The sequence below is a fragment of the Populus trichocarpa genome, chromosome 1, assembly GCF_000002775.5.
Source record: "Populus trichocarpa isolate Nisqually-1 chromosome 1, P.trichocarpa_v4.1, whole genome shotgun sequence".
In the NCBI taxonomy this organism is placed as follows: domain Eukaryota; kingdom Viridiplantae; phylum Streptophyta; class Magnoliopsida; order Malpighiales; family Salicaceae; genus Populus; species Populus trichocarpa.
This window is the reverse complement of record NC_037285.2, coordinates 5,309,828-5,335,021: the sequence shown is the minus strand read 5'-3', so window position 1 is coordinate 5,335,021 and position 25,194 is coordinate 5,309,828. Positions and strand designations below refer to the sequence as shown.

The 25,194-nt window shown below is 34.7% G+C and overlaps 1 protein-coding gene and 1 pseudogene across 1 annotated transcript; both read right to left on the bottom strand.

Annotated features, from left to right (window-relative positions):
- Positions 1 to 9,494: 9,494 nt before the first annotated feature.
- On the bottom strand, positions 9,495 to 12,938 carry LOC18094484 (calnexin homolog; annotated as a pseudogene).
- A 133-nt stretch (positions 12,939 to 13,071) lies between these two features.
- Positions 13,072 to 19,003, bottom strand: LOC18094485 (DNA replication licensing factor MCM2). Its single transcript, XM_006368782.3, has 17 exons — positions 18,732 to 19,003; positions 18,467 to 18,645; positions 17,727 to 17,905; positions 17,426 to 17,615; positions 17,090 to 17,309; positions 16,804 to 17,011; positions 16,405 to 16,539; positions 16,115 to 16,306; positions 15,849 to 16,021; positions 15,566 to 15,754; positions 15,365 to 15,481; positions 15,108 to 15,192; positions 14,878 to 15,027; positions 14,649 to 14,774; positions 14,395 to 14,577; positions 13,559 to 13,720; positions 13,072 to 13,459 (listed from the first exon to the last, which is right to left on the bottom strand). The coding sequence occupies exons 1-17, from the start codon at positions 18,947 to 18,949 to the stop codon at positions 13,340 to 13,342; spliced, it is 2,826 nt and encodes a 941-aa protein (XP_006368844.1). The 5' UTR covers positions 18,950 to 19,003; the 3' UTR covers positions 13,072 to 13,339.
- Between the last annotated feature and the right edge of the window lie 6,191 nt (positions 19,004 to 25,194).

The window sequence follows — 25,194 nt, the reverse complement described above, 5'->3', positions numbered from 1 at the left end:
AGTAGCATGTTATAAAACCAATGTCCGTCATCTCAAACTCCTTGATTAATGCTTGCTTGAAGTCTCCAAACATCTTTGGTTTATTTCATGTAAAGATAAAGTCATCCATATACAAACATACAATAAGAGTATCACTACTCTCTTTGATCATTACATAGATAACATATCCATGAGGGCATTTTACAAATCCATTCTTTAAAATATAGTCATCAATGCGATTATACCAAGCATTTGGGGCTTGTTTTAATTCATACAAGACTTTGTTCAACTTTAATACATTGTTTTTATATCTCTTCACTTCATATTCCATAGGTTACTCAATGTAGACCTTATCTTAAAAAAAACCATTAAAAAAATGATGATTTGACATCAATTTGATATATTCTCCATCTATATTGAGCAATAGTGACAATGATGAATCGAATGGTTTCTAATCTAGCAACTAGAGCAAATACTTCATTATAGTCAATCTTATGCTTTTGATTATAGTCTTTTACCACTAATCTTGCCTTGTACCTTTTTACTTCTCTTTTGACATTATTCTTTTCTTTGAATATCCACTTGACATCTATTGGCTTCTTTTCTTTTAGTTTAGGAACTAATTTTCATGTGTCATTCTTCTCAATTGATGCAATCTTTTTATTCATGGCAATTCTCTATTTTTTATATTTTATTGATTCTTTAAACACTATAGGATCACATATAATAAGGTGACAATATAATGTTACATTATCATCAATATGATTAGTTATCTCATATAAGTCATTAAGGTTTTTTATCTTTTTTGGTAGACTTGGTGGAGTGCCACTACTTAAGCTTTTACTAGAAGAAGAAGAAGTTGAGCACATTTGAGTTTGTGGAGGTGTAACTATAGGTTCTTGATGATCTTCATATATTTCCTTCTCTTCATCAAGAATTGGTAGGAAGTCATATTTCTCACCATCATTTACCTTCTAGTCTCATGCTCTCTTTTCATTGAACTCAACATCTCTACTATTCATCATATTTCCTTTATTAGTGTTATAAAGCTTGTATCCTTTGGACTTTTGTTCATAGCTCACAAAGATCATCCTTTTGCTTTTATTATCTAGTTTGGTCCTTACTTGATCATCTACATACATATAGCCAATGCTCCCAAAACCTTTTAGGTGAGAAACACTTTGTTTTCTTCCACTTCATGCTTCTTATGAAGTCATGTCATTCAAGCCTTTAGTAGGACACTTATCACAATTTATAGCTTTGACCCAAAACTTTTTAGGCATCTTCTTGATTTTAAACATAATTCTTACCATGTTGATGATGCTTCTATTCTTTCTCTCCACCACGCCATTTTGTTGTGGGGATCTAGGCACCATTAGAAATCTCTTTATACCATGATCTTCATAAAACTTATTAAATCATTAGAACAAAATTTACCCTCTATCTATCCTAAGTGATTTTATAGAATAACCACTTTTCTTTTCAACTAATACCTTAAACTTCTTAAAATAATTAAACATATTAGACCTTTCTTTTAAGAAATATACCTAAGTTTTTCTACTATAATAATCAATAAAAAGTAGAAAATATAATTTTTACCAAACAAACATGGTTTGATAAGATCACAAACATCGACATATATTTCTTGTAGGGGCTTGCTCTTGATGTAGACTTTTTTGAAAAGCTCTTGCAAAATTGTTTGCCCACTAAACATCCTTCACACAATTGATTTGGACGTATAATAGATGGTAGACCCTTCAAAATCTCTTTTTATACCATCATCTTCAAATCATCAAAGTTTACGTACCAAGTCTCATATGCTAAAGTCAAGTCTCATTCTTCACACATGCATTTAATCATTTAGGCACATCTGTCTTTATGTTTAGCAAGAACATTCTATTCTTTTTCATGTCTACATGTGCAATCATAACTCTTTTAGTGTCAAATAATGTCAAAATACGATCTTTCATCTTATTCTCATACCCCTTCTCTAGCAATTATCTTAAACTCAATATGTTGCTTTTTACCATTGATATATAATAGACATAATCAATAAATTGATAACTTCCATCTTTTAATTTAATCAAAATCATATATTTTCCTTTAATGACAATTTTTGAATGATTCGCAAAGGTGACATTACCTCTAATTGCATCATCAAACTCCATGAACTTGTCTTTGTCTCCACATATATGGTTGCTAGTTTCATTATCTATATACCACATGTTCTCTTTATCTTATATTCTCTCAACATGCACTAGTAATAGGTGGTTTTATTTTCTTCTTCTATCACTAGATTTGCATTATCCTCAACCCTCTTCGTTGGACTTCAGTAATCCGTAGCTTAATGACCTATCTTTTAACTATTATAGCGTTTAACTTTTGATTTATCAAGCCTGGATTTTGGATTACCACTATTAGTGTAACTGGTCGACTGATTTGCTTTATGCGGTTAACTGGTTGACCTGTTGAGGCTGTCATGATCTCCTCTTCCAAATCTGCCTTTTTTTCTTCTTCCTTTGTTTTGTCTATGTCCTCTACCCTCTTGTAAATATCCAGAACCATCTTACTTTGAAAAAAGTGCTCGTGCACCCACATCCTCTTGAATCTCATTGACTCTTTCCTCATGGACTTTTAATTTTCCCATAAGACCTTGGATTGAAAGAATATCCATATTTTGTGACTTTTTTTTATCGCGACCACCATATAATAGAACTTCTTTTGCAGCGAGCGTAAGATTTTCTCTAACACACGTATCTCTTTCATTTTCTCCTCATATCTTTTTATTTGATTGTATATGGCCAATACTCTTGTAAAGTATTCTGAAATATTATTCAATTCAAGCACATGTAACTTTTCAAAGTCACCACATAACTTTTATAGATGTACATTTCTCACATTGTCAGCTCCTTGGTTTGATTTTTGTAAAATTTCTCATGCTTGCTTGACAGCGGTTGCATTGGCTGCTATCTCAAAAGAAACATCATCCAGATATTGGTGAATGATTGTTAGTGTTTGTTGATCCTTCTTCTATGCCTTTTGCACGGCCTCTCATCTATAGGTTCCTCAAAGCCTTTTTCAATTGTCTCCCATACATCCTGGGAACTTAGCGATGTTTTTACTCTAATACACCAAGTTTCATAGTTGTTCTTTATCAACCTAGGATAATGAAGTAGAAAGTTTGGATGAACCATGTTAAATAATCAAATTTGAGTTCTGATATCACTTGTTGGAAAAAAGAGTAAGTGTGGTATAATATCAAAATAGTAATGCAAAGTAAAAAACTCAAAAACAAGAAGAAGATTGAGAGGAATATATATTTTTGCTATGTGTTTCTCTCTAGTCTCTCTTAGTCATTCTCTCTCTTTTACAAGTTTTTTTATAAGTATAAAGTTCTAAATGATCAAGAAATTCAACTAATATTAAAAAATTCTAATCTGAATAATAATCATATTATGTCGACTAAACTAGTCAATCAATTTATTTAATTTAACCAGTGGATTAGTTTCTAACAGAAGGATCGTTTGCTCTTTTCTTCAAACATCCAAAAATTGAGTTTATTTTTCAAGAGCATATTATTCTACATGGAGACAGAAATAAATGAGGATAGAAAGAGACAAGTGATAATGATATCTTCTGCACATGATGAGCTATGAGTTTTGACCCAAAGGATAAAACATAAAACATGCATACGGTGGATTCCAATTAATCCACAGTGAATGGATGGGATGTATCTGGATATGGGCTGGCTAGCAGTGCTGTTGAACTGGTTGGTCTTCGAAGAAGATCAACAAACAAGAAAGAGTGACCAGAGTTTGATCCTTTTCAATTGAAAAGGAGAAGACGACAAACTAACAGTCAAAGAAAGCCATCTTTAACATTTTTGCACAAGAAAAGGCTACTGATACTGCCTGCCAAATTGTTTGCGGGCGTCTGCTGTATGACTTAATTTTATATGCTATTAAATCAACGACTAACTCCGTGAGCCCCCACCAGGCTCATACGTCCACACGTGCTCTACACATCCCACTCGAAGTCCAAACCGAACCAAACCCACGATTCTTTCGTCATTTCATTTTCATGTCCTTTCTGTCCGAGTTTAAACATGTTTTTACTGCCTTTACCGTGTCCAAAGTTGTCTGCTTCTACTGTTATGGCGATCTTGGAAGTCTGTTCCACCGAAACCCAGGATGGATGGAACAACAAGTTGTGGGTGCATGTCAGCCAATTTATGGTCAGCATTTATCAGCACTCAGCAGCGTGATTGGTTGGTATGAATGCTTGCAAAATAACAGTTGTGGCGGAAAATTATCATCTCTTTCTTTCTAAAAATATAGTACTACAAGCTTTAATTGTTGTGGCCAGCCTATGATCCTGTCTGATCAACCAAAAAGGAGAAAAAAAAGTAATAATATGTTATGTTAGGGAGGAAACCGCTAGGTAAATAGACCTTGAAGTAAAAAACTAAAGAAAAAACCTTTTGGACGCCGACTGCGCTAGTGCTTGCTACCATTTTTTTTTTACCTTGACCAGTGAATTCTTTTGACTGGTTCTAGAGCCCCGCGAGTCGTGCGATAATACATATACTAGACAGTAGTAGACCGATCCAATAGGATATGGGATTTTAGGCTGACTGATAAAGTTGATTAATTATGCCTGACCAGTCGAATTGATTTGGATTAGTTTTTTCCCTTGCTTTTGCTGTATTTGTTGAATTATTTTAGTGATTTGGTCTTGTAGTTTTCTGAATTCAAGTTTCAATTCTAAATTTCATTACCCTCATAATTGAATGAGGAATGGGAAAATCGCTTAAAAATAAAAAGAGAGATAATAAAGCTTTTGCAAAAAACAAAATACTAGCAAAAAAAAAAAGACTAATCTTCTTGTTAATAAATTCATCTTAAAAAAAATATTCTAGCCATAAAAAATAACTAAGCTTCGATTCTAGTTTTCAAATTATAAACTTTCAATCCCTTGGTTTTTTACAAATTCAATTTTGATTCAAAACTTTATTTTTTTTATTTTTTATCCCTGATTATAGAGAGGATAGAGAAAATGACCGGACTCTGATGATAAAAAGAGAAAACATCGATTGACACCGATTTCAACTACGAAAAGATCGATTTTGGTATCAATAATTATGGTTTATCCTAAGTATTTTTTGCCCTTCACTTTGTTTGAGATGATAGATCTGAACTCAAGAATTATTTTGGTTTCATGTTGATTTTAGGTCTTTGGGTGGATTTTTGAGTTGCTTGAGGCCATTTATAATGAGTTTATCGAGGTGTTTAAAGCATTTTATAGTTATTTTTGGTAAAAAAAAGTTGAAAATAGGTTTCTATGTCAAAACACCACTAACCTCAATTTTCCACTTTTATTGTTTTTCAAAATATTTTAGAGCCAACAACATGTTGTCTACCCATTACATGATAAAAAAATATAATAAAAAAATAAGGAACGAGTATGCCCATTGCAGGGCCACGCTCATATGCCCTTTCAAAATAGGACAAATGCTTTTTTTTTAATTAATACCTTTTTTAATATGTATTCTTATGAAATAATTTTTTAATTTATATTTAAATTAATACTCATTCTCTCGTATTTTTTAGATTGTTTATTTAGCATTTGTTAAAAATAACAGTTGTTTTTTATTTTGTTTATATTTAATGTCTCAAAAAAATTATTCTAATTCATCTATATTTTTTATGTTTTATATAAATAAATTTTATTTTTAAAAATAAAAAAAAATATTTATTTCTAAAAAGAAAAGGTGACCTTTAAGATAAAAAAAAAAACTAAATCATGTGAAATAATCACTGTGAACCCAAGCATTGTAACCCCTCTCACATTCCATTGTGGATTCACCATGCAAATTTGTTTTTTATTTTGGTCAACAAACTTCTTTTTTTTTTGGTGATTTCAACATTTTCAGGCTTAATTGAAGGGCAATTTCATCAAATTTGTTGAAGAAAAACAAGATTAAAAGAATAAGAATCAAAGTAAAAATGAAAAAGAAAATAGATGATAATTTTAAAATTGAGTAAAAAATATATCACCCATGCTAAGCCGCGTGCATAGGCTCTCTTTTTTTAGGTCCATTGATTTATATTGGTCCTCTTTTTTTTTTCTTCTAATTTTATTTTTTAGTATTGAGTTTTTATTGAATTTTTTTATTAACTTTTTTCTTTTAATTTTTAAAAGAATTTTACAATTTTTATGATGTTTTTAATAAAATAAGACTTACTTTTTTAAAAAGAATTATTGTTGTTGTTATTTTATTAAATAAAACATTGATTCCAATAAATAATATTATTACATATAATAAAGTTCATGCCCATAAAAGTTTTTTTTCTTAAAAAAATAGACAGTTAATAAGATATAATTAAAAAAAACCAGCATATTAGCTTGCGTTCAGCAGCGGGTCAATAATTTTTTTTTTCAAATGTAAAAGAAATATTAAGAGTATAGAAAAAATTTGAAGTGATTTGGATCTGGCAGCATGTCAAACCCAAGTCCAAAAGACTTGAATCTAACAGTCATACCTTAACACAACACATGCTAATAGCTTTTGGAATAAAAAATAGAAAAAACAACGCCCATATAATCATTTGAACATCTACAATGTAATTCATAGCATGAACATTTTATATTTACAGTGTGATTTACAATGCAAATATTATATATAAATATTACCATCAGAGTAATTTTCTCAAACGTTTTAAAATATATAATAATAAGCATCAATCTCCCATCTCATTTCTGCATGTCAACGTTATTAGCGCTTGTTTGATGCTAAAATCAAATCATAATTAAGAATTCACGTGATTTTTCAATGATCACTTGTGTGGTAAAATGATTTCTTCAATCTTGGAAATCATTCGCGGGCACGTGAAGAAGGGGGGATTAATTGATGAGGCCCTGAAACTGTCTCGATAGATGAATATGGATGGAATAAAACCGGAGTCGCTTTCGGTTTCTAGTGTTCTTCCTGCCTGCGCAAGAAAAATAGCTCGTAAGAATGGGATAGCGATTCACGGATACTTGGAAATGGAATAGACCTTAATCTCATAGTTCAAAACGCTACTGTGGACATGTAAGCCAAATCAGAACTTGTCGATTGTGCTTTAAAAGTTTTTGAAAGGATGAAGAAGAGGGATGCAATCTCGTGGACTGTGATGATATTAGGCTTTAGCTTACATGGAAAAGGTGAGCTTGGAGTAGAATTGTCCCGCAGGATGGAGAAGGAACAGAGAGCAGAGATTGATCAACTCACGTGTGTAGCTGTCCTACATTGCTGCACTACAGCCTGCATGGTTGATCAGGAAGGAAAGTTTTACTTCAAATGTATTAAGGAACCTAAGGTAGCACACTATACTTTAATGGTATCTCTTCTTGCTCGTGTTCGCCTGTTTGGTGAGGCAAGAGCCTTTATTGAGAAGCATCACATTGAAAGGTCCGCAGAGGTACTGAGAGCGCTGTTAGATGGGTGCTGGATCCACCATAGACGAAATATAGGTAAGCGAGTCTTTAAGCAACTTTGTTGTTTGAAACCTCTTAAAACTTCACATAAAAATTGGATTTCCATTGTTCATGAATTTTGATCAAGATACATGAGTTTGAATTGGGTTTTGTGTTTAAACTTGATTGTTCTTGAAAAAATAAGCACATCTTTGAAGAAGAGACTAATCAATACTTAAATTCTTAAAAATACAAGAGAAAATGAAAAAAATATAAGAATGAATTGTTGAAGAGTGAAATGTTGAATATGAGAAAAAAAATTGTTCATTCATGTACATGGTAACCCAAGTATTTATAGATTCTGATCGTGTCAGCTTATCTTAGTATGGAAAGAGTGGCATAACAATTAATTGGTGAAAATATTAGGATTCATCATTGATTGTAGTGTCTATCTCTTCATTGATAAAGAGATTGATGATTGTCAATAACATATTAACTATAAATAATTATTGATCAAGAAAAAGGTGCATGATTGCATAAAATATAGTGAGTATTTCCACTATTCATTGGCTAGAAAATATAATGTAAGCCCCACATAAAAGTTTGTACTTGTAAGGAATATATCAACAAAAGCATAAAAATTGTGTGTGTGTGTGTGTGTGTGTGTGTGGTGTGCGCCCTTTTTTTTTTTTATTCCTTAGAAATCGAAAAAATATTCAGTATATGTGTATTAGACAATGTATTAAGAGAATTGAAGGAAAAAATATATGGGAGTGTAGCTATCTGGGACAATACCTGAAGAGTGTTTGTTTTTTTATTTAAAAATTACTTTTAAATTTTTTTTTCTTATTATTTTAGATTATTTTGATGTGTTATATTAAAAATAATTTTTTAAAAAAAATATTATTTTAATATATTTTTAAAAGTAATACTTTGAAAATAATATTGCTACCATTTCAAACACTACTGGAAATCATGAACGTTTCTGCTTGAGTCACGGCCCAACAGCAACAAGCGCGTTGCCTTTTTTTTTTTTTTTTTAATTATGCACCATCAAAAACTGTGTAACTGTCCAACTGCTATGCTGATAATGGAAAATTGGATATGAGCTTGAAACCTAAGAAAGGTTATAGTTGGATAGAGTTCCGAAATAAAATTCACGTGTGGGACTGGAGATGTATCCCACCCAAGTCAGAGAATATATATAATCTTGATTTTGGTATCTGGGTCATCAAATTGCTGAGGTCAGAATTTCAACTCATATTCTGGGTGCAATCCTGACAGAAGCAGAAACTCCCAAGTTTATGGCAAATCAGATGGAAATGGATTAGCATTCCTGTGTCAATCTGCATGAAATCATGTGAATCGATTTAGAAATATGAAATTTTCATCCTATACACTTCTTATCTCGGTTTCATTCCCACCAGGCTGTCCAGTTGGTTCTAAGTTCTAACCAGATGTGGCAAAACAGCTCCACTGCTTCAGGAGAGAAAAGATACTGAAATCTATATCTCCACTCAATTTCCCAAGGATGCGATGATGAAGGGTGTGGAAGATGAAATTGTCTTGAGGTCGTAGAGTGGGTTTTATGCCGCCATGTAATCCAGCAATGGAAATTGGAGCATACAGCCAATCGAGCAGGTTGCCATGAACATGTGGTGCTACCGCATCCTCTACACTGCAGCTGAAGCAAGGCATTAAGGAGATCGTGATCTGAGACTAGCAGGGCTTTGAGGCCAAAAATTTCACCGAGGGATCGTGCTTTGTTTTGAGCTCTTCTATGGCTTCACAACATGCATCCATCGCGTTTACGAAGTGTCTGACCACATGGTTTCTAAGAGAATGAAAACTAACATGATTTCAGACAAATCTACGGATTACTCGTTTGAATTTAGTTTTAGTTCACCAGAAACCGGTTACTATTGGTTCTCTGAGATGTGCATTATCGTAGTTGTGTTACTGCGATTCATACCAGTGCCTTTTCATCAGTTATTCTTGATCTCGAATGAATTTCGGGTTGGCGGTAAACCTACGAAGTCAGGGAGCTCCATCCGGCATATAGAAAGGCAAAAGCTGCACAAGTTTGGATTAAGAAATCATATCACTTCTTACAGTTAAAATTACATCACCATGTGATTCAAACATAAAGATGAACATGATAGCACCATTTGTAAACTAATTCTGCAGCTCGAAGATGTCATTTAGAAATCAATCTAGGATTAGAAACAAAGAGTAGGCCTATCTATATACACAAATGCCTACTTCAAGTTTCCCTTCTTGTAGCCCTCCTACGAGGAGGCACAGCAGCATCTTCATCCTCATTCTCATCATCATTCTCATCCTCACGTTCCCTCTCTCTACTGCTTCCTTGGTTGATTGAAGTCACAGAAGCATCAGCACTGCTTGTTTCGGGGACATCAACCTGCAAAATTACAGAGAAATTGTTTCATGTAGATCAGACCGTGCAACAGCGCTTTCAAGAAACGTGTCAATGCTTTATGATTCAAACAACATACCACTGGTCTTCTGCCACCAAATAGTATTCTATAGAAAATTGTGAAAATAACAATCACAATGGAAGCAAGGATGCCAATATTTATATTGGGCTGTTTTTCTCCCTGTTCAATGAGGTCCTGCAAGACAAGTAATTCCATGATAAGTTATTCAAATTAAGCAGAGATACAGGACCAGTTCTATAAACAGCCAAGTTTGTTCACTCACGATGATCTTAGGCTTATAGGCACCTAAGAAAGGAATGTCCCCTATCTTGTAGAGAAGGTTAAAAATCTTCTTCTGCGGAAAACAAACCAAGAGAGTTTGTTAGGATGTGAAATAACCGCAGGTTAGTACAATCATTTTCCAGCACCAAAAAACAAAACAGAACAAAGAGGTATGGTTGAAATGTGGATATTACTTTGAAGCTGGAGATCCCATGTCCAGCAGTTGCTTCTTCAGCCTTCAGCTTCTCTTTCTCAACTTCAAACTTCGGTTTCCATGTTGTTTCTCTGTATGTGTCTGCGACCTTCTCATCACTAGCTATCAGAATATTGTCAAAGAGTATGCCATCCTGCATGCTCCAAATCTCAATACCAATTGCAGCAATAGGCTCAAAATCAGGTTTCTCAAGCTCAAAGTAAGCAGAGTTTGGGATCTCTTGAGGTTTCCATATACCCTTATAATTTGGGTTGTCAATTAGAGGAGCATGCCATTTTCCCTTATAAGCAGGATTTCTCTTCATCGGTCTCTTCCACTCACCACAGCCAGGTGCTAGCTCACACTTAGGATTGTCATTTTTTGGTGGCTCCCATTCACCATCCTCCTCCTCATCCCACTCTCCAGGCTTTAAAGCATCAGGATCATCAATTTCCTCAGGCTCGTCATCCAACCACCCTTCTGGTTTCACGGCATCCTCGTCTTCTATTTCCATTGGTGCATCCTCATCCCAATCATCTGGCTTCACTGCATCTGGATCTGGAATCTTTGCCCGCTCGTCCCAGTCCTCTGGTTTCCTGTCATCTGGATCAGGAATTGTCTTGGGTGGAATAAGAGCAGGCTCAAAATCTTCTGCAGATAGGAAATTTGCCTTCTTCTTCTCCTCTCCATCTATTATAATCTTCAATTCATTATCTGGTTTCAATATTGCAGTATAGACATGGGAGAATTTGTCAGATGGCACTGAAGGGGGTGCTTGAGATGGTGCTCTACAGACTCCCCACTCTTGGGGTTCTTGAGTTTGAAGATGAAGTGAACCTTGTTGGTGGAGCCACACTTGTCAGGTCCAAACATTATGGAGTAAGTAAGACTCATTATCGAATTCCTTGGGTTTCCATCCAACCTCCTGGGGACGGAGGTACTTCAAGTAGGCACCACCACACTCAAGTCCATTTTGCAGCCGAACCTCAAACTGTAGGACAACTGTTCCATCATTGAGACTAAATACACTGTCTAGCTCTTTCACAATGGCATACCTTTTGGCCTTCTCACTGACAAGAAGTCCATAATCATCGTGTCCCTCGCTTTTCGAGAGCTTCCAGACACCTAATACAAAATGGATGCCATTATAGAACCATAAATTGCAAAAAGACTAAACCAGCCATAAAGTAAATCATGACACCTGCAACATATTCAAGTTTATACAGAATCATTATAGGCAGAATTTTCTAATACCATACAGATTCTTGTACCAGAATCAGCCTTTAGTTTTTACAGCTGAAACAATGTACAAGAATGATTACAATGCAACTCTATGAAACATATTTTCCCTTCACATTAGAATTTTCCTTCGTGACAAAAATCACAAGTAGACAGACCCCTCGACACCAATGAAGTTACATTTGTTAGCTTGATAACTAAATTAATCTCATACATCACACAGAGCAAACCTTTATCATTACCCATCCACCAAGTTCAAAAAACCTAGGCTGATGACTGTCCTTGTCCCCTATAATTTTTCTTCAGTAACAGATTTTTACTGACAGTTATATAACATGCTCATTGAATTCTAAAAGAGAACCAAGCACAACCAAACTAGTTTGCTTAGCATTCAATTAACCAAGACATCAGGCGTAGTTCATATATATTCAGTTTTGGCGCGTGAGAACAAGTCCCCCCACAGTCAAGCCTTGAGTAGGTCATCCACGCTCAGATTAGTGTATTGATTTCAGACATCGTTCATATTTGAGGTCAACACAAACAGACACAGACGCAAAAGAAAAGCAATCTCTGTACTTTCTAAGAAAGAAAAAGATGATAAGCAAACTTTATAGCAAAACCCACAACAGAAAGCAAGTCAAGTGCTATGAATGAAAAAAAAAATCATCATTAGATTTCTATAAATAAGAGCAACAAAAAAAAAATGGATATAAGAAATGAAAATGCGAAAAAGAAAAGCAAAGCAAACCTTGATAGTAATCTTTCTCAGAGAAAATCCACTTTCCTTCAAAAGATTCATCAAATGGCTCATAAAACATCTGAAAACATAAGTCAAGAACACCAAGCTGTATGAGATTATTATTAATATTATAGTAGCCATAGTTATTGATTTATGATGGAAATAAATAAGCTGGGAGTATCAATGAAATTAAAAAAGTAAAGAAAGAAGGAGTGAAATTAAGATGGATACCAACCACATCATCATAACTGGCGCAGATCTGAAAGACAAAGCAAGCAATCAGCAGAAGCTGAGGAATCAGCTTCCAGCTCCTTTCCATTTCAATGGAACCTTGCAGCCAGTAAAGGCCTTACTCTCTGGTTGTATTGGACTCCCCAGAATTAAAAAAAAAATGGCAACTTACGCCAACCAGGTTTTGAGGTCTTTTTGGACATTTTACTTGGGCCCCACTTTCTTTTCCTGTTCTCTATTTTGAGACTATAACGCAGTCCCTGTAATATAATGAAGCTAATTAACTAGTCCTATTTCAGAGACTATGTATGTAATCCTTACATTTTTTAATCCGTTTCCCTTGGATGTTCTTTTTTTGGGTCAAATTCATGTTCTTTTCTGAAAAATAGAAAATGAACTCAATAGTTCAAACCAAGCGGATCTTTTCCTCAAGCAAACAGTTTTTTAGAGACTACATGCAAGAGGGCATCGGAAATGAACCCATTCCCTTTCAGAAAACAAAAGCGTCCGCATGCATGAAAATGCATTTAGATCCTGCGAGAATTTCTTTTAGAATTTAAATCCACAGGTACAGTTCTCCAATCTACTTGGAATTGTTCGAACAAAAATATATAACGAATGTCACCCGAAAAAAAGAGTTACGCCTCAAAGATATCGCCGGAGAAATTCTTCTGATAATCATTACTTTTGTTGCTCCTCCAATACCAACCATAAACACTGTTGAAATTCTAACTAAATGATTAACCTAATCTAATGATGTGCAACACATTCTGATACTGTTTAGTGTCTCGGAAGGAGATGTCTGATCATTCGTCGTTCTTCATCCAACTTGAAGTTGGCAGCAGAAAAATCAGTACTCGAGAAGAAGGGTCTAAGATCACTGATCCCACGCTCTTCAGCCTGCAAAAAATACATCAAAACTCGAGGTCAATAATAATCAATGCGAGGTACAACCCTTTTGTGACGAAATAGGCAAACCAAAGTACTGGTTTCCGTTACCATGTTCAGCAGATCATCTACTTTCACGTCTATGTGGGTAAGCCCTGACGCCGAGCCAGAAATGATTTCTTCAAAACGCAGTGCTCTGTTCACAATCTCTTGTAGAAGATTGAGAAGCATTCTATTGTAATCCATCTTGTAAGTAATGTACTTTCTGAAACTCTGCATTAGTATATCAATTATTTTCAGTAATCAACCTCTAAAAACACTAAAATTTATGTAATCAGCTAATTCCCCTGGTCAACATATTCAGGGTGTCATGACATACATGTTGCAGCGGTAGTGGAAGAGTACAGAACTGGTTCTGAGTTATAGGCAAATGGTGAGCAACACAAAAATGATGAAAGATATCCAACAGTTCAGGGGAGCAAATCCAGTACAGGGAGCTATATCCAAAAGCTTTAAAATCGATGATATGTTTTTGATTTGCAGGGATTTCTAAGTGCAGCATAATTCGGTCAGAAGCATCGGGTAACAATAGAGTTGAAAATATCATACTTGAAAATCTAAAAGTTCAGTAACCACAATGACTACTGACCAGTCGAATCTTAAACATATTTCCATGCATCTATTTATAACCTATTTCTAACAGTAGCGCATTCAAGATGTCGAGTATTATTACTGCTGTCAACATAGAAAGAAATAAAAGTAAATCAGGGTAAAGAACATGGCAGCTTCGTATTGTGCACTCATGCATCTCTCTCTCTCTCTCTCTCTGTTTCTTTCCTTTTCACGATGGACAAACTGATGTGGGTATTAGTAGCATGTCAAGAAGTGCAGACAACATAGAACAAAAGGAAGGTTTCATAAAAGAAAATAACAATTTCTTTATGTACCTTTTGCAGAGCCCTCTGCACCCCGTATTTTTGTGTCGAAATGAATGAATTTAGCAAAACACTTATTGCCATGTCCACATCTTCTTCAGTGACATGCTGTCTGAGGTGCATTCTGGCATGTGCTTCAGACATCCGTATCATTGATTCTATGTGCCTCACTGCTATAGGTACACCTTGTCCATGCTGTCAAGAGATTGTTAATACAGGATTACCACTCAAAAATCATTGAGAGAAACAAGAGCAATGAGTCTCACCGAAGATTCTCTCCGCAGCTCAGCATAAACTTGTGTGAGTTTTTCCATGTCAGAATCATGAAACCTTGGGAATATGTTCAACTTGGCATAGGTAAAGTACTTCTTCAGCAAATCTTGAGAAAGAACCTGAAACAAGATGGAGAATCTCTCTATGATTAAAAATCAAAGGAAAAGATGACAAAAAACAAACAGAAAAAAGAAGACGATGGTAAGAGCTTGAGCATGCCACCTCTGGATCAACTGGCCTGGCAGAGGCTTGATCTTCCTGAGACTCGCCATAGGACCTATCATCTATATTAGCACCCTTGGCCTGTGATTTGAAATGACTATCAACTACAAACTCTGCAAGCATCTCATCTGCTATGGGGTCAACCACGTCCTGCAATTAATCAAACTTCCTTCCTGGTAAGATTGAGTAGACATGTAAAAAAGAAAAATCAGAGTTTGTAGAAGAGTTACCTTGACAACACAGAGGATGTCAAAACGAGAAACGATGGGATCTGTCAACTCGACATTCTGTGAAAATGTTTTGGAGGAGTCGTATCTGACAGGTTGATTGAAATAAGAAGTTAACACTTGAAAAACTTGTTGCAAATTCAAATGTTTTCGCATTTGGCCCGCCTGATGAGTATCCCATTAAAAAAAAAAAACTCTGCATGCTTTTCCTCGACCAATTTTCAGTTTTAGAAACTAAATAAATTTATCAACTTGAATACCTTCCTCCAACAGGATTTGCAGCGGCAATAACAGAGCACCGAGCCTGGAGAGAAGTAACAATGCCAGCCTTGGATATACTAATACTCTGCTGCTCCATTGCTTCATGGATGCTCACCCTGATCATGGGTAGATCTTATTGCTCACAACAGCAACAGGAACAGGAACTCAGATTACCAAGAAATAAACAAACGTTTCCATACCTGTCCTGATCATTCATCTTGTCAAACTCATCAATCAGGCAGATCCCTTTATCGGCTAGAACAAGGGCTCCTCCTTCAAGGGTCCACTCTCTTGTCACTGGGTCCTTGTGCACTGCAGCCGTTAGACCAACAGCAGAAGCCCCTTTACCAGTAGTATACACGGCCCTCTGTCCAGTCTTTTCAACATACCTGAGAAAAAAATATCATCCTTGGTTAATGCACCATTGCCATTATACCATCTCAAGAAAGAGACCGTTTAGAATTGTCTAAGCATAGGTCTTACTTCAGAAATTGAGATTTTGCCGTGCCAGGATCACCTAGGAGAAGCACGTTGATGTCTCCTCGCAGCCGATGTTTCCCTTCAACATTTTTCTCTTGGCCTCCAAACATAGCCAGAGCTAATGCAGTTTTTATGTTCTCGTGTCCATAGATGGATGGGGCAATAGACTTGATAATCTAAAAATTCAGTTCAAGAATGTAATCATAAGCAGTTTTTTATGATATAACAGAAACCATGGTCCACACAAAAGAAAACAAAAGGAAACTCACTCTTTCCCCTATCCTTGGGTCTTTAGACAACTTTTCAATTTCTTCTTTGTCCTCCTGAGTGAGCTTGTATGCAGAAAAGAGATCCTGCTTCTTTGTGACATAGTTTGCTTCGATTACAGTGGAAAAGACAGGAAATCCATTCTTTGTGTTCAAAGACAAGTCAAAATTATTTGTATATATGCCAGTGACCTCCTGAGAAATACATCACGTGGAAAAAAAAAGACAATGAGGAAGCAGCCACCAAGAAAGCAAGCAAGCAAAAACAAGCAAGTCCAAGAAAGGGATCCTACAATTTCTTCCCCAGGGCGTGCACAGTCAATCAAATCATTCAACAGTATCACTTCCTTGTATCTTGGAAGCCGACCTGCAGGCACAATTCCAGGGCTTTCTTGGAGTGTAAGCTTCTGGTAATTTCTGTATATTGTCTGCAGCAAGACGTAGAAAACTATGTCAACGAGTTTCAAGTCTATGAATCTACTCCATACAACTGCAAAAATAACCTTGTCAAAAACTAGTTAAATTTCTTAAGATCATATTATTTCTGGTTATTAGGACAAGGAAACAAAGATGCTCAACTGAGACTAATACAACAAGGAATATCTGAAATACAAGATTAACGATAATTTCTTCATCCTCTCAGACATTTCAGCAAGGGAAGGGAGAAAATTGGACAGATATGAGATATTTACCTGCTCAATGTTAACAGTGAATGGTCCTTTTGATTGGCATTCAGGGCAAGAACCAACCTTGACTTCTGAATAAGAATTCTGAAAGAATGGTCCCAAAATTGCTCCACACTTGTTGCAATCATATTTTACCTGCTGCAACTGAGGGAAGACACCAGATCGCCTAGTCACAACTCCTCCAACACGAATCATAGTGTTCAAATGAATTTGCCTGAAAACACAATGTACAAAGTTGAAACATCATGGCAAAGGGGAGAAAAAGTCATAAAAATTAAATAATTAACAATACCTGATGTTTCTGATCTGATCATAGACTGGTAAGTTGGTGATGCGGACATAGATCTTCTGATGGATATTTTTGTAGTTAGGATGCAAATCAAAGACAACTTTCATGGCTACTTCTTCCATGACCTCTAGGACAGATTGAGGGGCATCAGCGAGCCAGATGGCAATATTGGGATGGACATAAATAAATTGTTTGTAATCAATCTCCAAGCTACACTTATTGGCTGCAGACGTAACATTAAATAAGTTCAATGATTAACAACAGCGAGGGCCTGGTCAGTGCATAAATTGTTTAGCATACACAATCACAAGCTAAGATCACATTTGACAGATGTTTCACCTGACACCATTTCATTTATCAGTCGAACATATTCAAAATATCCATCTTCATTCTTTGGATTCACATATGTAAGTAAGAATTCCTTAAACTTCTTAGCAATGAAACGACGAACTTCATCTCTGGTAACCCACTCCCTGAGAGTTCCTTGGACACGGTACATCTCAAACTCGCCTTCATCGCCATCTTCATCCTACATAGGTATCACTTTGGTAATGAGAAAAAATAGCATAATGCTTCGTATGAAACAGCACAAAATTATCTCAAAAATGAAGCGAAAAGATTAAATAATACTGTTCATCACCTCATCTTGATAATCTTCTGTTTGATCAGTCATAGGCACATCTTCCCTTGAATGTCTACTCTGTGATCTACCTGGTGAGCTCTGCAAACCATCATCAGTATCAACATCATCATAGCTTCTTGGGGGCCTGAAATCAGCTCTAGACCTTTTTGAAGGCCTGTAACTGTCATCATCCGTATCTGCAACCAAATTTACAATCATGAACAACTTTCTTAATGTCATACATTCAACAAATTTCTGAAGAAACAGTGAAATTTGAGTTTCACCAAAAAACGATTTCAAGTACCATTAGACATGCTAAGAGAAGTGAAAAGCTAAAATTTTAAAATGTACTTACTGTATAAATAAAATGTGTATCACATAATCATATTAGCTCATATTCGTTATTTGAAGATATTAACTTTATATAAAAAAATATCTCTTAACTTCTAATTATAACACAGGAACAAAATATCCCACAAGAACAAGACTCAACAATGTCAAAAACAGAGGCGCAGCACAATGACATCTAATGAAATTAAGGTGTAAACTATGATACAGGCAGCTTCAAAAACATAGATCGCGTTGAATTTGAATCTATAAACCTCCCAATTAGTTATGACAAAATCAACTAACTTAAACTCACAGAGAGCAAAAAAGAAACTGAATTTGTTTTTTTTAAAAAAAAACAGCCAACTTTAGGGTTTCTTTTTTATTTTTATTTTTGCATAACAGCTACAAATTAGTGAAGAAGAAGATACCATTGTCATGTAAAAGCTGAGGGAGCTTCCGATTCGAAAATCTAACATCACGAGCCTCGAGCTCCAACTCAGCCTCCCTTCGATCCTTAATCACCTGATCAGGATCCCTATCATCCTCGAACGATTCGTCCAGCCCCACGGTCTCGTACTGATCATGCTCATCCATTCTCCGATAATCACTACATTTCATCCCACGTATAAATAAACATTCACACAAAAAGCAAATAATCATCATAACAATAAGCGCAATAATTAGTAAACTGACTCCATAAAATTGTCGTTGAATAGATCCTCTCCTTCCTCTTCTTCTTCTTCGGGTTCTTCAGGCTCTTCAGGGAGGATTTGGGGATCAACGGCGGCTTCATCGTCGTCGTCGGTGTAGTTCTGGCTGGTGTTGTGAGGGAGCTGATCGGTGTTGAATCCCGCAGATGTGGTTGGAGAATCCGGCGATGATGGTGGATTTCCAGAATTGCCAGACGCCATTATCTCTTTTTAGGGGGGTTTCTGGAAATGCAAGATTTGGGGAATTCTTTTTTCTCATCCAATACACTGTACTTATGAGAAAGTGGCGGGGGGCGTTGTTTTGGCGGGAAGTATTGGCGCCAATTTGGCATACGTGGCTGCACTCTGGGTCTGGACTATTTTATGAGCTATGGAGCCCAAGTTCATCCTTAATTTTGGGTTAGGCTAGTGTTTGTTTTGGTCCATTTCAGAAATTCGGACTTGAAAGCCCAAATGTTAAATTTGAATTTGGGAAGGCTTCAAGAATCCCAGACGGCAATGGCAATTTGACACCGAAAAACAAATAACTGAATTGCGTCTTCTTTTTCCCCTTTATTCTGACAAGAAAGTTCATGTTTATGTTTATCTGTAAATAGAGAAATTTTTTTGATGGAATTTCCAACTCAATCATGCCGATTCAAAAGGCAAGACTAGCGTATAAGAACTCAAATGATAGATTCATGAGTTGCTTTCCACATGAAATGGTTATATTTTTTAAAAATAAATACCAGTTAACTGTTTTAAAAAATATCACATTAATAAAAGTAAAAAACCATCCAAGAAAGAAAAGTGATGATAGAAAAAAAAAAAACAGCTAAGGTAAGTCACGGTCTAAAAGAGTTCCTCTCTCTTCTTCATTTGTCTTATTTTTTTAATTTTGTATGGTCTTATTTACTATTCATGAATAGTATTTATTATGCAAAGCTCGTTGAAAATAAATCTTCATACTTGATAAAACCAGGCTCCACTCTCTCATATTTTCTGTTGATTCAGTCAAATGGAGCTGCTTTGTCTCACCTCATTCTCATCTTTCTGTTGATTCAGTCAAATGAAGCTGTTTTGTCTCATCTCATTTTACTATTCGTGAATAGCAATATTTACAAGGTGCTATTTATGCATAATACTAATCATATTATCTATGAATAGTATTTCAACATGTGTTTCTGTATATATTTTTAAGATACTTGTTGGATACTATTCAAGCTATATATTCTCAGGTTTTGAGAGATAGAAGGGGGATCTAAACATTTACCCTTGCATTTCTTCATTATACAGATAAAACGAAACAAGGAACACGCATCCCTTCTCTTTGTACAAAAAACATCATTTTTATCTTCTTGAATTTTCACATGTTTATCACTAGATAAAAACTCAAATATTAACTTAAGCATTGAAATGTTTCTCTTTCCATGAGAAATTTATTTTACAGGTGCGATTTAGGTCCAAAACTTATCAGTTAAGGAAGGTCATTGTTTTTTTTTTTTGAAGTTTTTTCATGACTTCATCAAAAATATATTCTTTCATGAAAAGGCGTCTTAGCCAAGGTTATCAATTTCATTTTAATTGGCATTTTGTTTTTAATTGAAATAATACATTTTGATTTCAAGGTATTTTATAATGTCATTGCGGGGTTATATTGTTCATATGGGTGTGTGTGTTAAAAAATAAAATATTAATTCAAAATATATAATTTCAATTTAAATCCAAAGATAAATTAACTTGAAATTATATAATTAAAATTTTAAATACAACATCATGTATCTAGATATAATTTCAAAATTTAAGCATTCATATTTAGTAAACACGAGATTATTGGTTTGTGTTATGCTACAAGTCAGATCATTTTTTAAAACATAAAAAGAAACATTTGTATTTTATAGTAGAAAAAATTTTAAACGACGTAGGAGCTGACCTCATCGACTTGATGGGTCCAAAAACAACTTGATGACTGTTAAAAACGTAGTTTGACTATAAAAAATTCAAGACCATATTTTAAAAAATATATTGAGACGATAACATGTTAGATTAACTCGATACAACTTGAGTTAATCTTTCAAATCCATAATTCGAGTCATGAGACCATGATAACCCCTGTATAAAACAATTTGAAACAAATTATAAAGTTTGATTCCCAAGAAACTAATTGTTAAATGACGAGATTAGGAAAAATTCAATCTAAAAAAGAACATAATAAACTGACTTAAGTCTATACGAGTTAACTCGCAAAACTCCTAACCCGGGTCATGAGATTGAGATAATTTAATAGAAAACAAACTAAAACAAATGACAAAGTCTAATTCATAATTAATCAAATATTGAAGGTGTTGAATGATGAAATTGAAAACAAAAATATCAATTAAAAAAAAAAACTTGAGTCAATCGTATTAACCAGCCAAACCTATATAAATATAATTAGCTTCTCAGAGCAAGTATATAAAATAAAATATCACGACAATACTGGTATTTTAACAAAATAAAGTTTAATAAGAACTTATTATAATAAGTATAAAAATGATTACATGATTACACATGTAGCATAATTGTTAGTTTATATTCATGCAAACATATAAAAATATGATAAACTTGCAATTATTATAAAATCTAGCTAGCATGCACGTTGAGCAAATATATAAACTTGCAAGAGATATAGAAAAAACAAACTTAACATGTAAACTAAACAAGTATTGAAACCATATTTAAACAAAATTAGTTCAGAGTGCTTACTTTGAAGTTTTTAGAAAAAGAATTCAACTTGAATTTTTTGTTATTGTCAAGGATTAATAATTTGTCCTCGAGGCTTTATTACCTCCCACTTTATGCAACATGACTAACTTCAATAAACATTCAAGGATTCCAACAATTTCTTTTTGTTTAGGTATATTTCTAAATAAGGACTAACGAACTCAAATAAATTATACTGAATATTTATATACAAAGACCGAGCTTAAACTCTGAAATAAAAATCATGAATAGAAGAATAAGTCTAAGAAAAACCAACAAGAAATGGATGAAATAACTCAAAAAATTCTTTAATCTACTTTCACCCATTCAAAACATCTATATACAATCATTCTTGTCACACAATTAATGCATTAGTTCATGTACTAATATATTTTAAGAATTAAAAAAAAATTACTAATAAGTAGAGATTTAATAAAAAAATATTTAATAGCTTTTAGTATTCGGTTAATACTTTAAAAACTAATATCACAAATATTTTCATGTGTTCTTTTAGAAGCTACAATTACAACTAAGAGCCATGGCTTTCTCAAACGGAGCCATAGTGTCTTACATCGTGCTAAAAGTCACATATGGTCCCTTTACTTTTCAATTAAAGGCAAAAAAAAAAAAAATTGTATACAAACCAAGTAAGTAACTAAGTGAAAAGGTTAAAAAAACAACTCTCCTGCTTAGAAATAAAATGTCCCTGAAAATTCTTGCTTCCATTAGACCTTTTGTATCTACCTTTGACTGGAAATGATGATTCAATTTGAAGTAGAGGGTTTGTCGATCAAAAGTGTAGAGTAGAAAGCTTTTTAACCCATCAATTATGATTTTGCGTGCGGAGGAGGAGGCGGAGGAGGAGACGGAGGAGGAACTTCAATACTCATGTGTGGCGGCTAGCTAGATCAGCACGCTATCATAATCTCTTTTTGTCAGTGTGGATGATGAGACAATAATGCCGAAGCTTATATATATATATATATATATATATATATATATATATATATATATATATATATATATATATATATATAAAGCTTTTGGGCAAGAGACGACGGTGATGTCTTTTGGACCATTTTTTTTATATATATAAAAATAAATTAGACCGGACCACAGCATGACAAAAGCCATCTATCTGGAATATTTAAAACTACAAGCCTGTCAGTGACAAACCTTCCATGAGAATTAGAACAGTGGACAATGATTAAATGGTGGCGAATAAGCTTTTGAAGACTGGGCTAGGACGTGATCGGTTAACTAGACAAATCTTGTTGGATAGCCCCGGTGAGTCCAGGGTATTTTGAGCTTCAAATATTTAGTAATATAATATTTAAAAAATTATCTAATTTTGCACTTTAAAAAAAAACAAGTTATGATAATATTAACAATTTTTACATGAATAATTCTGTATTTTTAAAGTAATTTGCTTATTAATATTGAGTGAGACATGTATTTTTATATTATAATTTTTCTTATATATTTTATTCATATTTATGGCTCTTATATTTTTCATATAAAACTGTAAAAATTATATTATTTATATTTTTTTACTAAAATTTACTTTCATAACCATAATAAGTTTTTACTTAAAAAAAATGCTTTTCATAAGAAAAAATAAATACATAAATAAAAAAACCAAGATTTTTTATTAAAATTGTACATGTTTTTTCTTTTCTTTTTCAAATCACTATGATTTCTGTGAATATTTTTGCTGACTGTTATTACTTTTTATTCAATAAACCATGATGCCAATAAAAAAATCATTTTGTTGTCAAAATAAAAAGATTACACGAATAAAAAAATAAAGTTTTGATGAAAAAAATACATTTTTTTCTCTATAACTCTATTTTTATTTTTTTTTCCTTTCTACTGTGTGATTAAATTTAAAAAATATCATCAAAAATCATAATTGTAGCTTCTCTCTGTTAATCTAAAGAGAATCAGAGACAAGGAAACAGCAGATTAATGCATAAAGGAATTAAAGGAGGAAATGCAAAGGAATGGAACTGCTAAAGTCGTGCTTCTAATTAATCCGACAAGAAGAGCCTGCCTTACTGGTTCGTTCGTTCGAGTGAGGAAGGCAAATGAGAGGTGTCTTCTTAGTTCTTACCCAGAGATACAACTATGCATTTGATTTAGAAGAAAAACTCGTCTAGACAAGACATGCCTAACAAATCCTTAACTAAACGCCATGATCAATAGTTGCAGTCAAAGATTCTACCAACCAATTTCCATTGGAATTGGTCAAGTTTTGTGCAAATTGTCTCGTCAATTCCTTGAGAAAGAATATACAGTCGATTTGACCTTCTATCACCAAATTTTCACGGTTGATGGTCAGTGGACCATCTGATAGTCTGTCCGTCCACCTCAATCTTGTTAACTAAGATACCTGTTTCAATTACAAGCTTCAGCCATGATGAAGAGATAACAACTAGGCAGCAATCGATCTGGGAACGCTGCTTGTGAAATGGAAGCAAATCTTGATGCCCTGGCCTCTGCAAAAGAAGGAATCAGAGAGAAAAGAACTGGCATTCCTTTTTATTATGTATGAACAGATCGTACTGGCAGGAGCAGTACTTACGAAACATGTCAAGCATAGCATAAATTAGATCACATGTCCCTAGCTAGTAGGCAGAGGGGGATTGTTTCATACAGAAATGAAATCACATCAGCCACCGGCCTGCTAGTGAAAAATATCAACACCAACATCCACTAATACTGCTAATCTAACTAGCTAAACATTACATCCCTGATTGCCCAACCTCGAGGATACCCACATGTTCCGCAACCATACTCTGGCGTCTTTGTTGTGTACCGATATGAACCTGGACTCTGTGTCAGTGGCGATGGAAATTGATGCTGATGCACTCCGTGATCCACAGCAACTGATGGTGGAAGTTGTAATGGAAAGGTTGGCGGAGGCATAGTGTAACGTACCTTTACTGGATGAGATAACTCCATAGAAGGCAACCCGGAGCCTGGTGAAGGGGAACTGAAGCTGATATCATCAAGGGAAGGGTATAAGCATGCGTTCCTTGACTTAACATCGACCTCTACGGATGGATAACGAACTTTCTTAGGTGATGAGAAACGAATTCCTGGTGGCAAATCAACTTTTGGACTTTCAATTCCTTCCTTCTGGACTTTCTCATTCACCTCATAGGAAAGATTCAGGACACCATTAGGCTTCCCATCGCTGTTTCGGACCTGATAGCTTACAAACCTGACACTACCGTTAAACTCCTCAATCAAATCCTTGAATGGAACACAAACTTCCCCGATAGATTTGTTACCAAAGATGGCACCTTCGCAGCGCAATTCAAATTTGAAAAAGAGATGATCACCATGACCAGGAAGTGAAGTGGTATTGAGATCAAACTCCATCATATGATTCCATTCAGGATTGCTACCTCCTTCTCTGTCCGCTGGTGTCTTTTGCCGCTGCAGAAGTTGCTGCTGTTCGTTCTTCTGTGCTTCATCGTTTAGAGGTGTCTTTTGCCCCTGCAGGCGTTGTCGTTGCTTTTCGTTCTTCTTCAAAACACAACTAAGAAAGTCCACTGCTGTCTTTTGTCGCTGCTGTTCATTCTTCCTTGGTTCATCGTTAAAAACGGAGACAACAACATAGACTGAGAGCTTCTGAAAGAAATTGAACGCTTTGAGATCTCTGCAGGAAATTACTTTCAATTCTAGAGAGACCCCCTCCATGGTATGTTCTGCTTTCT

Coding starts and splice junctions, on each gene's coding strand:
- LOC18094485 (XM_006368782.3), bottom strand. CDS start 18,949: ATGGCGTCTGGCAATTCTGGAAATCCACCATCATCGCCGGATTCTCCA. Junction 17,310..17,425: donor GATAAATGAAATGGTGTCAG/GTGAAACATCTG, acceptor TTACGTCTGCAG/CCAATAAGTGTAGCTTGGAG. Junction 13,721..14,394: donor TGCAGAGGGCTCTGCAAAAG/GTACATAAAGAA, acceptor ATACTAATGCAG/AGTTTCAGAAAGTACATTAC.